General features: G+C 36.9%; 1 protein-coding gene across 1 annotated transcript in view; it reads right to left on the reverse strand.

Moving 5' to 3' along the window:
* Window positions 1-6,192: 6,192 nt before the first annotated feature.
* Window positions 6,193-13,603, reverse strand: part of LOC140160447 (protein-glutamine gamma-glutamyltransferase 4-like) — a 34,674-nt gene continuing 27,263 nt past the window's right edge. The window contains exons 16-17 of the mRNA XM_072183682.1: window positions 13,019-13,155; window positions 6,193-11,065 (exon numbers count right to left, since the gene is read on the reverse strand). Coding sequence (XP_072039783.1) covers window positions 10,921-11,065; window positions 13,019-13,155 — 282 coding nt within the window. The 3' untranslated portion in view covers window positions 6,193-10,920. The remainder of the gene's footprint in view (window positions 11,066-13,018; window positions 13,156-13,603) is intronic.

Below are 13,603 nucleotides of genomic sequence, written 5' to 3' on the forward strand. Positions count from 1 at the left end.
CATTCAATTCATATCTATTCAAGATAGCCAGTTTCAAAACGTCATAATCGCTAGCTTGAGTTTCACTCATTGAATAATATACTTCAAGACTTTTACCCGTTAGTAAAGCACTCAAGTTAACTGCCCAATGTTCCTTTCGCCATTCCTGAACAGTTGCATATCTTTCAAATCTATTTAAGTATGCATCTATATTGTCTTTGTTTTCATCAAAACATGGTAACCTTGGGACTTTGGCTTTAGCTCTATGGGTTTGGACACTTTGGGAATCATTAAATTCTCCACGACGTGTTTTAGACTCTTCAAACATGAATATTAATGAGGTCATGAATACAAACGAGGTCATTAAGTCATGTGACCCCATTAGTATTCATGATCTCATTAATATTGTTTTTACCTAATTAAAATCCAAGTCATTAATATTTAATAAATAAACATTCCTGTAACCTCATTAATGTACACAAGTACATTAATATTCAACAAATATGTAGAAATTACATGAATATTAATGAGGTCATGAATACCAATGAGGTCATTAATAGTCATGTGACCTCATTAGTATTCATGATCTCATTAATACTGCTGTTACCTAATTAAAATCCAAGTCATTAATATTCATTAATTAATAAACATTCCTGTAACCTCATTAATATACACAAGTACATTAATATTCAACAGATATGTAGAAATTACATGAATATTATGAGGTAATGAATACCAATGAGGTCATTAATAGTCATGTGACCTCATTAGTATTCATGATCTCATTAATACTGCTGTTACCTAATTAAAATCCAAGTCATTAATATTTATCAATTAATAAACATTCCTGTAACCTCATTAATGTACACAAGTACATTAATATTCGACAAATATGTAGAAATTACATGAATATTAATGAGGTCATGAATACCAATGAGGTCATTAATAGTCATGTGACCTCATTAGTATTCATGGTCTCATTAATACTGCTGTTACCTAATTAAAATCCAAGTCATTAATATTCATTAATTAATAAACATTCCTGTAACCTCATTAATATACACAAGTACATTAATATTCAACAGATATGTAGAAATTACATGAATATTAATGAGGTCATGAATACCAATGAGGTCATTAATAGTCATGTGACCTCATTAGTATTCTTGATCTCATTAATACTGCTGTTACCTAATTAAAATCCAAGTCATTAATATTCATCAATTAATAAACATTCCTGTAACCTCATTAACATACACAAGTACATTAATATCTATCTTGTATTCCCCTGTACATGGTGCACATGCAAATCATTAATAAACCGAGAACTAGCGATGGATTTGAACCATCCAATCTCAATGTTGAGATTGCTACCCGAGTCTAGATTTTTGGTGTACTATACATTTGCGTGTTATCCATGTTAATTTTAAAAACAATACATGAATAGGCTTTCAAGAGAAAACTTTATTATTTCACCCTGCAATTTACAGTGGTAATTATGTAGATACACGTACACATGTAGGTTCATTGCATCGTGGCGTAAATAGTGACATTCACTTTTTAAGTGGTGCACCTGAAACAAAAGGTGGAAAGTCCGGAATTGATTGATTGATTGATTGATTGATTGATTGATTGATTGATTGATTGATTGATTGATTGATTGATTGATTGATTGATTGATTGATTGATTGATTGATTGATTGATTGATCGATCGATCGATCGATCGATCGATCGATCGATCGATCGATCGATCGATCGATCGATCGATTGATTGATTGGTCGATATGGCTCTTTTTCGATCTATCAAAGGCCTTTGATCGTGTTCCCCACCACCCACTCCTTCGGAAACTTGGTGCTGTTGGGTTAACAGGTCCTATTCTCTCCTGGCTCAAATCCTATCTCTCTAATAGATCCAAGCTGGTTGACTCTGACCCTGTCTCTGTTATTTCTGATGTACCCCGTGGCTCTATCCTTGGGCCTATACATTTTCTTGTCTATATCAATGATCTTTACTTCTCTAACTTTTCTTCTAATAGCTCTCTGATTCTATTTGCTGATGATACTACTCTCTATAAGCCTCTTTCTCATTCTTCTGACCTGTCTGACTTCCAGGCTGATATCAACACCATCCACGGATGGTTCATTAACAACCATCTCTCTGCCAATGCTTCCAATATAAAGGCCATGGTTATTACCACCAAAAAGGACCTCTACCCGGACATGCAACTTTACCTTGGCAACCAAGTTATTCAGAGGGTGTCCTCGGCGAAATTCCTTAGGATTTTGATCTCTGAAAGCCTGTCTGAAATTCTCTCTTGGTTTCTTTACAACAACCATATATGTATAAAACAAATCTCGTCGCACAATTCGTTTTATCCATAGGGTTTTCTCCAGTGCTCCCATTTGCACCCGTCGCATCTTTATCTTGCGATTGTTCGCCCAATCCTGGAATATGGTAGTGTCACATGGCATCCCTTAGACACTACCCTGACCAACCGCCTTGATGTTTGTTGCAGCGTTTCGCCGCCAAGGTTATCTTGCAGTCCTGGAATCGCAGCCACGAGGACCTTCTCCAGGAGTCTGACCTTCCCTTGCTCTCCAGGGACTATGCTACTATCTGTCATCTGTATAAGATCCTCCATCATTTTTCCTCCTCTCCTAACCCTTACGCAACCCTCATACTGGCCTTAACTCCGTAATCTGAACTAGCCCTACTATAGGGCCTTTTAAACACACTATATCCGAGAACCGCTAAAACCCACTAACCGTTCCACCCGAGGAATTAGCAGTCACTGGGTTTAGCAGTTCTCTGGGCAGTGGCGTGCGCAAAGGGGGGACAGGGGGGGGGCACTGCCCCACACTTTTGTTGGTCATTCGGAGGATTCGGGGGGAAAACGTTAAAAACGTCAAAATTTACTCCTAATCAGACTCCATTCGGGGAACTGAACAACCTCCCCCAAGCCCCCCCCCCACACACACACACACACTTTCAATGTGCTGCGCACGCCACTGTCTCTGGATATAGCCAGGTTTTATGATATAGCATGGTTTTGGATCAATCGGATAGGAACGTTTTCGCGTATTTTTTGTGGGACCTGAGAGCACATCGGACATACCGAATTGCAATTCGATAAGTCTGATGTGCTCTTAGGGCCACAAAAAAAAACTGTGTAAAAGTTTAACTTCAAAAATTCCTAGTCCTTAACGACAAGACCAAGTTCTTTGGTTATATGCCAGTCAAATTAAGAAAAATAAGGGGTTAAGCCAGCACTATATTAAATTACAACAAAATCCATTTAATCACCATTCATTTTAGAAAAGCATATTAAATAAGGGGCTGTGCAATAGGCCTATAATTATGAGCTCTGGTGGGAGGGTAAAATTGGGGGGATTTTTGGCGAGCCGAAGGGGGGAAGCGATTTTTGGCAAACATTCATGGGGGTGCCTTTTAAATAAACCACTCTAAAAAGGCTTCAGAAAACGGTACGGAAACGCTTTATGCAAATTTTCCTGCTCGCTGCACTCGCAACATGTAGGCCTATTAAGGTTTCACACACCATATATCAAAAATTCAAACAATTGTGATAAATAGCACATATGAGGAAATTAATTTTTCGACATGGATGTTTGCCAAAATTGAACAACTTTCATGCGCGCGCTTTTCAATTTACTGTTATGCTTGCATGCACAGTGTGGCAGAAGTATTGTGCAGCCACTGTGACATGCCTACTATTAAGAGCATTTAAGGTTTGCAAATTAGGATCCCAAATATTTCGCATGTGTAAAAAAAAAAGGGGGGCAAAGAATTTTGGCAGGCCAAGAAGGGGGGTGGAAGCGATTTTTGCCGGGCCGATAAGGGGGGGGGGGAAAGCGAATTTTTTTCCAGCCCGGCTCATAATTATTGCATAGCCCCAACACATCAAAAGTCCCCCAAAATCAAATAGTGGAACATTGCCTAATTATAAACTGGCCTCAAAAAGAAACTTGTAATTTTTCATAAGGTCATATCTTAAAATCCTGTCAATTACACACAGGATTACTTCAATACTCTAAACACATGTTAGTTACCAAGCAGTTGTCTAACTGACACAACAGCAAAATGCACTGACATGGAACACTTTCCTGGACCACATTCACAGCCCAACAGATTTGTTTTGCTGGGTTCCAATTATTCGCCTGTGAATGTGGTCCCGGAAGCTGTTCCATGTCAGTGCATTTTACTGTTGTGTCAGTGGGACAACTGTTTGGTTACTGACATGTGTCTAGAGTAGAGTATTGAAGTAGGCCTAATCCTGTGTGTAATTTTTGTTCATGTACAGGCGAATAATTTGCTGTTGTGTCAGTTGAACAACTGTTTGGTTACTGACCAGTGTTTAGAGTAGGCCTAGAGTATTGAAGTAATCCTGTGTGCAATTTTTGTTCATTCTTATGGACAGGATTTTAAGATATGACCTTGTGAAAAATTATAGGTTTCTTTTTGAGGCCAGTTTATTTGCATAAATCCAAAATGGCGGCTTATGCTAGGGGTGAAATTTCAAAGTTGGTCAGATCTTGTTTAAAATACCAATGTATTGCTCTCATCACAAGGATTTAGAAAAAGTATAGATTGACAAGTCTCCGACATATAGTTCTTGAGTTATAGGCAAAAGGGTCAAAGGTCAAATTTTTAATGAAAATAATGAAATATGCTCCAATTTTAATCCAACTGGTCTCAAATTGTTCCTTTGGCAAAAATAAATCAAAATGAGAAAGGTTGCAATGCTTTAGATGTTTTGTTACATAGGTAACATCACAAAATAGGTCAAGGTTAACACAGCTCAATGAAAATAGATATTATGATGTAAAGTTAAAACATACAATAAATGCGTTTGCCAAAAAAAAACAAAAAACTTTTGGATGCGATTCTTTTGCCCAAAACACCCAAATTGAATAATGGACATGTCATTTGCACACAAAGTTCAACCTCTATTTATAATATAATAATTGTATTACAATTAGCAAACGCCTTTATTGTATGTTTTAACTTTACGTTACATCATAATTTGTTAACCCTAACACCCATAAATACCACAAAATACCACGATGACAACCACTGCGCGTGCGTGAATCCCAGGGTCTGCGATGACGCAATCACCCTAAAAATGCTCACAGAATTGCTGCCTGGGGCCGTGTAGCTACCGGTCCGTGATCGTGTGTTTGGCATGCGGGGGTCAAAGGTTCAAATCGCGGGGGCGCCAAGTGACTTCTTTGTTCATTTTCTCTCCTTTTTCGTATCTTCTTTAACTTCCGATATCAAAAAGCAGGGTTTTGTGTTAGGGTTAGATAAGATGTATTTTTCCACATTAATATATTTTGCTTTAAATAAGAAAGTCTCATAAGTTCTCTTATCCAAAGAGTCTCTTAATGATTAAGTCGTGTGGGGGTGTGTGTGTGAATATAGAAGTTCAGAACACAATATTTGTGACGAGTCTAAAAGTCAGCGCACGGCCTGGCGCAGGCGCAGTACGGCGCAGCACTATGATGGTAAAAACTATCACACGGTGAGGCTGATGGTAAAAATGATAAATGGCAACCAACCAATGAACTGTCTAGAATTTATGTATGAGTGATATAAAGATAGGTATACTTTTTTCTGAATCCTTATTGCCAGAGGATCATGATAGTGTGGGTTTTGAACAAGTGTAACTTGAACCTCTGTGCAAAGTTTACAGGTCCTTGACCCGATCAACATTCCCCATTATTCTTCATCAAAAAGAAACTTATATTTTTCTCATTATCCCAGGAAAACTTAATGCCCAAAATTGTTTTTGGTTTAAATGGTGTGAACAAAAACGTAGTGATTTGTGGTTAGGGTTACCCACCGGAAGTGTATGTACTATCCTATGGATTTTGCTTCTCATATCAAAACCGCTGGAGCAATACAACTTAAAATTTGGAAGCATATTGTTTTAATGGTACGCCTCTTTAATTACCCTTTTCCACTAAATGGGGGTACTGCTGAAATGCCTCCATAGCCTAGATGAATCAGCACCATAACTACTGTTACTCTGCCAAATAAGACAACTTCATGATCTGTAGTGCATGTGAACTGAAATCTCTTGCAGTACACAGATTTTCACACCTAAAGGAGTAAGGGCCCAAATGGCCCATGAAAATGTTGACTTATTTCTAACACTGTTCGCAACTATGAAAAATTCTGTATAGACAAGAGAAACTTATCCTTTATGATCACCAAATTTTATTCACAACAAAACTTGTTTTTTAAGTGTACCAAATCAGTGCTACAAAAATTCATAGAAAAATAAATGATATCCTACTTTCCAATATCAGTTCATTATCAAATCAAATAACATAGTAGTTATGTTTAAATGGGCAAGTAAGGTGCTATATATCTTAACAACCCCTGCACACCAATGGTGGGTAACTACACTCACTGTCCTGACTTGCACACTGACAGTAAAATCACTTTTACTGATCTACAAGTTTAAGCAAGTTAAGCTATTCGCCGTAGTAGTGATGTAACAGGATTAATTACCATAGCAATAGGTGAAAACAGTTTGTAAATGTATTGCCCTGCACTCTAAGTAGGCTACACTCATCAAATGTCATGGCTGTGTATGTGTGCAATCATAGATTGAATACAATGCCGCTCATTTCAAAGACACTAATCATACATGTGCGAGTGAAATGTACATAGACTCTGCATGTAAAATATCCATAGAATTATGATCCAGGTCTTTATGCATGAATTTTGATAATCAATGGTGCGATGCTGAGTTACAGCGCACATCCAGTACAGGGCAATACATTCAAAAATTGTTTTCACCTATCGCTATGGTAATTAATCCCATTATATCACTACCTATTTCATTGTGTGTTGGTTGTAGTAATGTGGTACCGTAGTAACTTTTAGGAATTAATGGCCTCACTGACTAATGACAAAAATGTTGAGGTCCAGGCCAATATAATGCACTGCTACATCTCTAGTGAGGAATGTATAGCACCAACTAGTATGTGTTGCCAAAACTTTTCAGTGCCAACTTTATTTTCTGGTAAATTGGCTCGCAATGCCTCGGTGAATGACTCTCGGGTCATCAAATTTTTAAGACCCCAAGAAAGGGCTCAATACTGGATATTTGGGCAATTTTATCTTAATTTAGAACATAAATCACTCATATTAATTAGGTGGAAAAGCACTGACTGATTAAACTACCGGAGCTTAATGGAAAGTTACAGTCTGATCAATAAATGGTCACAAAACCCATTGTTAATGCAATTTAGAGATTTAGAGACTTTATAATACAACCAAATTGAAAGTACTGTCACGGCAGTGAAACTTGCAAAAGTAGTCCAATTTTAGGCAAGCAGTGGCTTGGTTTTCCGAGTAGCAGCAAGTGAGTAGCCCAATTTGGTGCCTAAAGCATAGTATTGGCAACACTGGTACTAGAAGGTACAACCCTGATCTAACACTACATCTGTAGTAAGGAATGTTATACTATTCTCAATCTGTTAAACCAAATACCGTATTTCCTCAAATAAACGCCCCCGGGGGCCTTACATTTTCCAAACGGGGGGCGTTTATTCAAGGTTAATTTTAGAATGATAATTCCCGTTCAAATCATTAGGTCAACTTAAAACTCACGCTAAAATGACGAACTATGAACTAGAAACACTGACTTCTGGTTCACTTCTGGGTTTCCAATCCAGATTTTCGCCAAAAAGTGATGCTATTATCGACCATGTGTGCAACTTGGTAAGCTTACTACCCAAGATAGCATGGAAATATCGGCATTTTGAAACATCTTGGTTGAAAAAAGTGGTGGGGGCGTTTATTTGAGGGAGGGCGACTATTTGACGAAATGCGGTAGATTCAGCCCAAAGAGAACCAACTCAGCACTGCCTCATGTGTAACACTATGGTAAATCTCCCGTATTGGTGTGACATGCACGGTGACTAAAATAACAAAACCTGAAAATGAAAATGATAATGTGTATCTTGGAGCGTTACAAAGGTTTATGCGCATAGCACTTTGCATGTAGGCACAATGCAGTACCTACAGAACACAAGCAAACATGCATTTTAAATCAAAATTTACCAAGCACATGGCAAAATAATCTTGTCGGTGGAGTCTGTTCTCTTTGGGTCCAATCTCTTTGGTGAAAACATACAAGGCTAAACTAGACATTGCAAATTAGAACAAATTGTAATAAGTACTGAAATATAAAGAAATAGGTGACACACATGATGACTATAAGTTGATTAAGTTCAAAGTAAACTTATCAACGAGCACTTTTAAACTTAACACACTTTTCTGGAGAAAATAATTAGCATAAAATAAGCTATATTTAAACTTTTCTGGAGAAAATAATTTGCATAAAATAAGCTATATTTAAACTATGACTGTGTCTCAAAGATAGATATTACATTATATTATATTAATAAACTTTTTAAAGAATGATATTTTCTAGACACCTTAGAGCCAGTTTCTCAAAGCTTGTCTGGTGACAAGGACATACATAGGTCACTGAGCTAGTCCTACCGATGTGGATGGTTTATTCTAGATTTTTAAAAGATTAAAAGTATAACCTATTGAACTGTGTTTTTATGCTTGTTAAAAAATATGTAGGAAAATAAAAAAGCAAAGACAACAATTAGGTTCTAAATTTGTAGGAGTAATTACTTGGCTCTAAACCCATTTGACCTAAGTAAGCCTTTCTTCTAGTTGAGTTTCAAGAAACTGTCCCCTTGTAAGTATCTAGTTGCTCCATTGCTGCACTATGTGCAATCTTGTCGTTATATAATTTTAACAAATCCCATTTTTAACAGGATATGATGCTACTAGCAAACACAAAATGTTTTACAGAAAACATTTAAATGTCGGATTAACATTGTTATTTAAGTGGTGACAAAATATTTTGTGATGTTTGCCAAAAAACATTTTACAATGACATTTTGACCAACATTTTTAACATGTTGTTTCAGTGTTTTTCATGAAATGTTTTAAAAACGTTTTCACGACTTTTATATAACCGACATTTAAATGTTTTCACCAAAACCAAAACAGGTTTATAACATTTTTGTGTTTGTTAAGCAGTAAAGCTAACGAGTAAATAGGGAGTGTGGGATTATGTACATGTACTAACATAGGCATACTGATATTGCCATCTTGTAACAATTATGAACTGATTATTTCTTGAATTGAATTCAACAGATGCATATTAATTGAATATGACTACAAACATAATGGATAGAAAAATAAAGAGAGAGAGGGAACCTACAAAAGTTTTACTATATTTATATCAAAAAGGGACAAAACATTGCTATTGTGCAAACCCTGTCAAAACATTGCTAATGTGCAAACCATGTCTATTGTAATAAAGGTTTAATAATAAGAGCAAGCTTGGATGCAGTCATTTTAGTGCATGTCATTTGTCGTGCTTTGCAGATTTTTAGCTATTTTCTACTTGTGCAATTTTGACTTTTCTTACACAGACGTATGCACAAAAGGTACATATTTGTGTTTTTATTTTCGCCGAAGCTTCTTTGAGCGTAAACTCCTCAAAAATAAATGTAACGCAGTATGTGAAAGTTGGAAGCCCTGCCAATGATAGTATTTAGTACCACACTCAGTTGTACCAAAGTCTATAATAACTAGATGTTCTTATTTCAAATATTTCCATATTTTTATAAACTCGTAACATTTTCTATCTATAGATCAAATAATGTTTGAATACTGACATATTACGGTGGGTTTCACATCACTGCATAGAGCATTGCTCCGATTGCTTATGCATTTTCAATATTATTGCTCTCTATATGATAAGGCACAAGTTTTCAAAGCACTGCCCTCTGTAGTTGGCTACAAGATATAAATCACATGCCACCTCATTTATACATTGCTTTATATACCATGAAAAATTGCCTGAGTTTGAGAGCCATGAATAGAACAATAATATTGTTTACTAACATGTTCATCAAAATGCAATGGAAAACATATGCGATACCCTGAGCTGGACATGCAATATGGTAAACTGCTTTTGTTGTCTCATTTTTTTTCTTCAAATAATAATAGTTTCTATTTAAAAAAAATGCTGTATAATGATTGGATCACTTAGTTTGCATACTATGTGATTAAACATTGGGCATTGTGTTTATCTGATTCCGAGTGAATAGCATTCAATTATGTGTATGAATTTACCCTGTCAAAGTTCATAAATATACAATATCTTATATTGTTCAAATTGAAATGATTATTTCTTTCTTTTTCTTTGGTGCAGTAAAATATAAAAATACAAAACTCAGCTGGCACGGTTCAATTTGGTACAACAGGTTGTTTCAGTTGACCTGGTTTATCCTTCATGTAAGCATGTATTTATGAAATTAGCCTATTGTCAAGACTTTCTTGGGGGATTAGATTCTGCTTTATTCTGTAAGTAGAACAATTGCGGTCTTGATACAAGGCTAACTCTCAGTATGCTTACATGAAGGTAATGGGCATTTCCAGTTGAAATCCATACACTGGAAGACATGACCTTAATCTTGCACACAGGGAGGGATGCTATCAAATGGGGTCACCCATTGGGGTGAGCTCATTTAAAATTCACACTCCCTGTGTGGGAGATTAAGGTCATGTCTTTCACAGAGGGTGTGCGGATTTCAATTGGGCTAGCCCAATACCAGACAGCTGCTAACTCAAGCCTGACGTGATTTCTAGACTTTATTAAACACTGAAAATAGTGCAGTTAAGGACTTGAATACAAGCTACATCTATGTCATATAAGCGCACATTAAATGTACACAGATATTGAAAAAATAGAGAACTACAAACAGGTGCAACAGTCATTATTTTGACTAAAATAAGGTGTCATTTACATCATGATCATCATGATCCGCTACTCATCCTACTCAGTACACCTGAATACAATACAGCTGCCCATTATTTAAGCTGCTAGTACCACCAAGTCTGCACTGCCCCTGACACCTGCAAGTTCAGTGGACTTGAAGCTCACCATAAGAGTACGGGTTCCGGGTTTTTTTGGTGTAAGTTTGATCTTGTGCTCCACCTTTTCGCCAACCATCACATGTCTGTGTGGAAGAAGGACAAAATACACAGAGGTTATGTTATGGTTGCATCATACTGCAAAAGTTTTGTGAATGTAATTTAATTTTTTACGCTTTGCTGACATTTGAGTGTATCCTTGGTGTTAAAGCCATATTATAACATTTCTGTAAAAATAGATTAGTATTTATTTTCCATCAAATGTTAGCTTTTACTGTCAGATATGTCCCCTTTTAATTTTGAGCCGAACAAGTGAGGTAAAGCATAGAAAAGTGGAATTTACTACTAGCGCCCATACATGTTACTCCCGCGGTTGTAATACTGTACGATCCTCGGGGTGTGTGTGTATGTGTATCCTGCATGCCGTGTACGTACTGTGCATACGTGTTCGACTAATATTTCCATCGTAATAATAAAACGCCGGTTCCATTGTTTTATTCAAAATCTCGGATTTTGACAAAACTACAGCACCTAAAGTCTTGATTTTTGCAGAGTATCTTTATTGACTAAAATACATTACAATCATGTAATAAAAACCAGAATTTAAAAAAATTTTGAGGGCGTTCTCCTTAGCAAATGTTATAATATGGCTTTAAGATATTCATGAGTCAGACTAGTGTAAAGACTCCATTGAGGAAGAATTACGCAGCTTATGGAATATAAAAGTTGTATAATTTGCAAAGAAACAACATCATAAACTTCACCTCTATCACTCGAAACATCTCGCACTATTTGGATTAGGACAGCGAGTGCGGCCTCAGAGCGGTTAGTCTCCTCATGCAAGCCAGTTTGAGTTACGCTCCCTCCACATGTGGAGGGAGCGTAATCAAACTAGTTTTGTAGGAGACTACGGTTTATGATCGTGGCCGACATAAAATCATAATCTAAAAATTATGATTTTATGTCGGACCAACAGAAAATCATCCGTTTTACTACAAATAGGGCGAATTTGACAGTTTGCTCATAGATTTAAGTTAGAACATGTGTAAGTATTACAAATATGCCAAAAAATCGGGTTTGAGAAAAATAAAGGTAAATTCTGAACAAAGATCGTACATTAAGACTTTAATCCTGTGGGTGTCATACACATGCATAGAAGGGCCATTTGTCCGTACAATGGTCACGTAACTGCATAAACGCATCGATTAAATACTGCAACTGCGAAATCCAACATGGCATTACTCTAAACTTGATATGATACACACTACAGGCTAATTCCATAGTTTTACACCAAGGATAAACCTGATTTGAAACTACTTCTCTTGTTCTTTAATTCTCAATTTTGAGTTTCCGTACATAGACCTATGCATGGAAGAATATGTTCGTACATTTTGCCGGTTGACAAGGTTCTTGAAACGGGCTCAGTTAGTGCATGACTTGGCATAGAAAGACTGGCACGAGTGGCTCATCTGATCACATACTGCTTGGGCAGCAATGCCTTCCAAGTCTGGCGGGCATAAGCTGGTGTGCATTTTGTAAAGCACAGATGCAGCAGCTACTTGTGATGCCTGTGATGTAGAGAGGGGATGTTAAGATCCATTCTTGCCTGCTCCTCATCTACACCGATAATCCTCAATGCTTTGCTCTGTATGGAGTCAAGGAGCTTCAGGGAGGTGATTACTGCACTAATCTAACATCCATAACACTACGAACCTGGGCTTTGTAAACTGTGGCTCTCCCTTTCACACCAAGCTTGTTTGCTACCCTCCTTAGGGCCCCAGCTTTTGTCCAGCTCTGGCAGCAGTGTTAGAAATGTGCTTAGACCAGGTGAGTTTCTTAACAATAGTGACACCCAGGATTTCCAGCTCATCCTTCTATGCCAGTTTGGTGTTACCAAAATAGTCTGTCCTAGTTGGATTCCTTTTTCTTGAGATAGTCAGGGCTTTACACTGGGAGGGTTCAAAGGTCAGTTTCTGACAACTAAAAAAAGGGCCGATTACATTTTATTCTAATCTTGAATATCAATTGATATGACATACCTGAACTTCTCCTCTTTATAGCCATCAATACCAGGTCCTTCCACCAGGAATCGGCAGTTGTTGAGGGCATAAGGCAGTGGGTTGGTAAAGCTCACTTTAGCATAGAATGGTGTGCCTTCGGTGATATCTTCATCAGCCTGTAAGTCAAATTGGAAATATATAAGATTAGTTTGCCTGCAGTATTGTTTTAAGCACAGAGATGCCACTCAGTTTCACTCACAAAACCTGCAACTGGTGAGAAAAAGCATGTGAATGCAGGCCAAAAAGCCCCAAAAATAGGCAAAAAATGAATAAAAACATGGGATATTTTATTTGTTTCGATTGACTTGTTGCGAAGAAATAAGTGATTACGTAATCCGCGCATCAGTGTAATTCATTCAAAGTTTGATCAACAACTGTGGTTTTTTCATACTTGCTCACTTTTAATACTGTGCAATATACGTTTAATGCTTTAAGTTTTTGTTTTTGTATAAAGTTAAAACTTTTGCATTCATTTTTCATAACAATATTTGAGGCAACATTGTGTCTGAAAAGACTTTGATTTTTGCAATTGGAAGCTTCCCAGCTACAATTCTTTACGTTGTG

Source organism: Amphiura filiformis, chromosome 9 (assembly GCF_039555335.1).
Source record: "Amphiura filiformis chromosome 9, Afil_fr2py, whole genome shotgun sequence".
NCBI classification, from domain to species: domain Eukaryota; kingdom Metazoa; phylum Echinodermata; class Ophiuroidea; order Amphilepidida; family Amphiuridae; genus Amphiura; species Amphiura filiformis.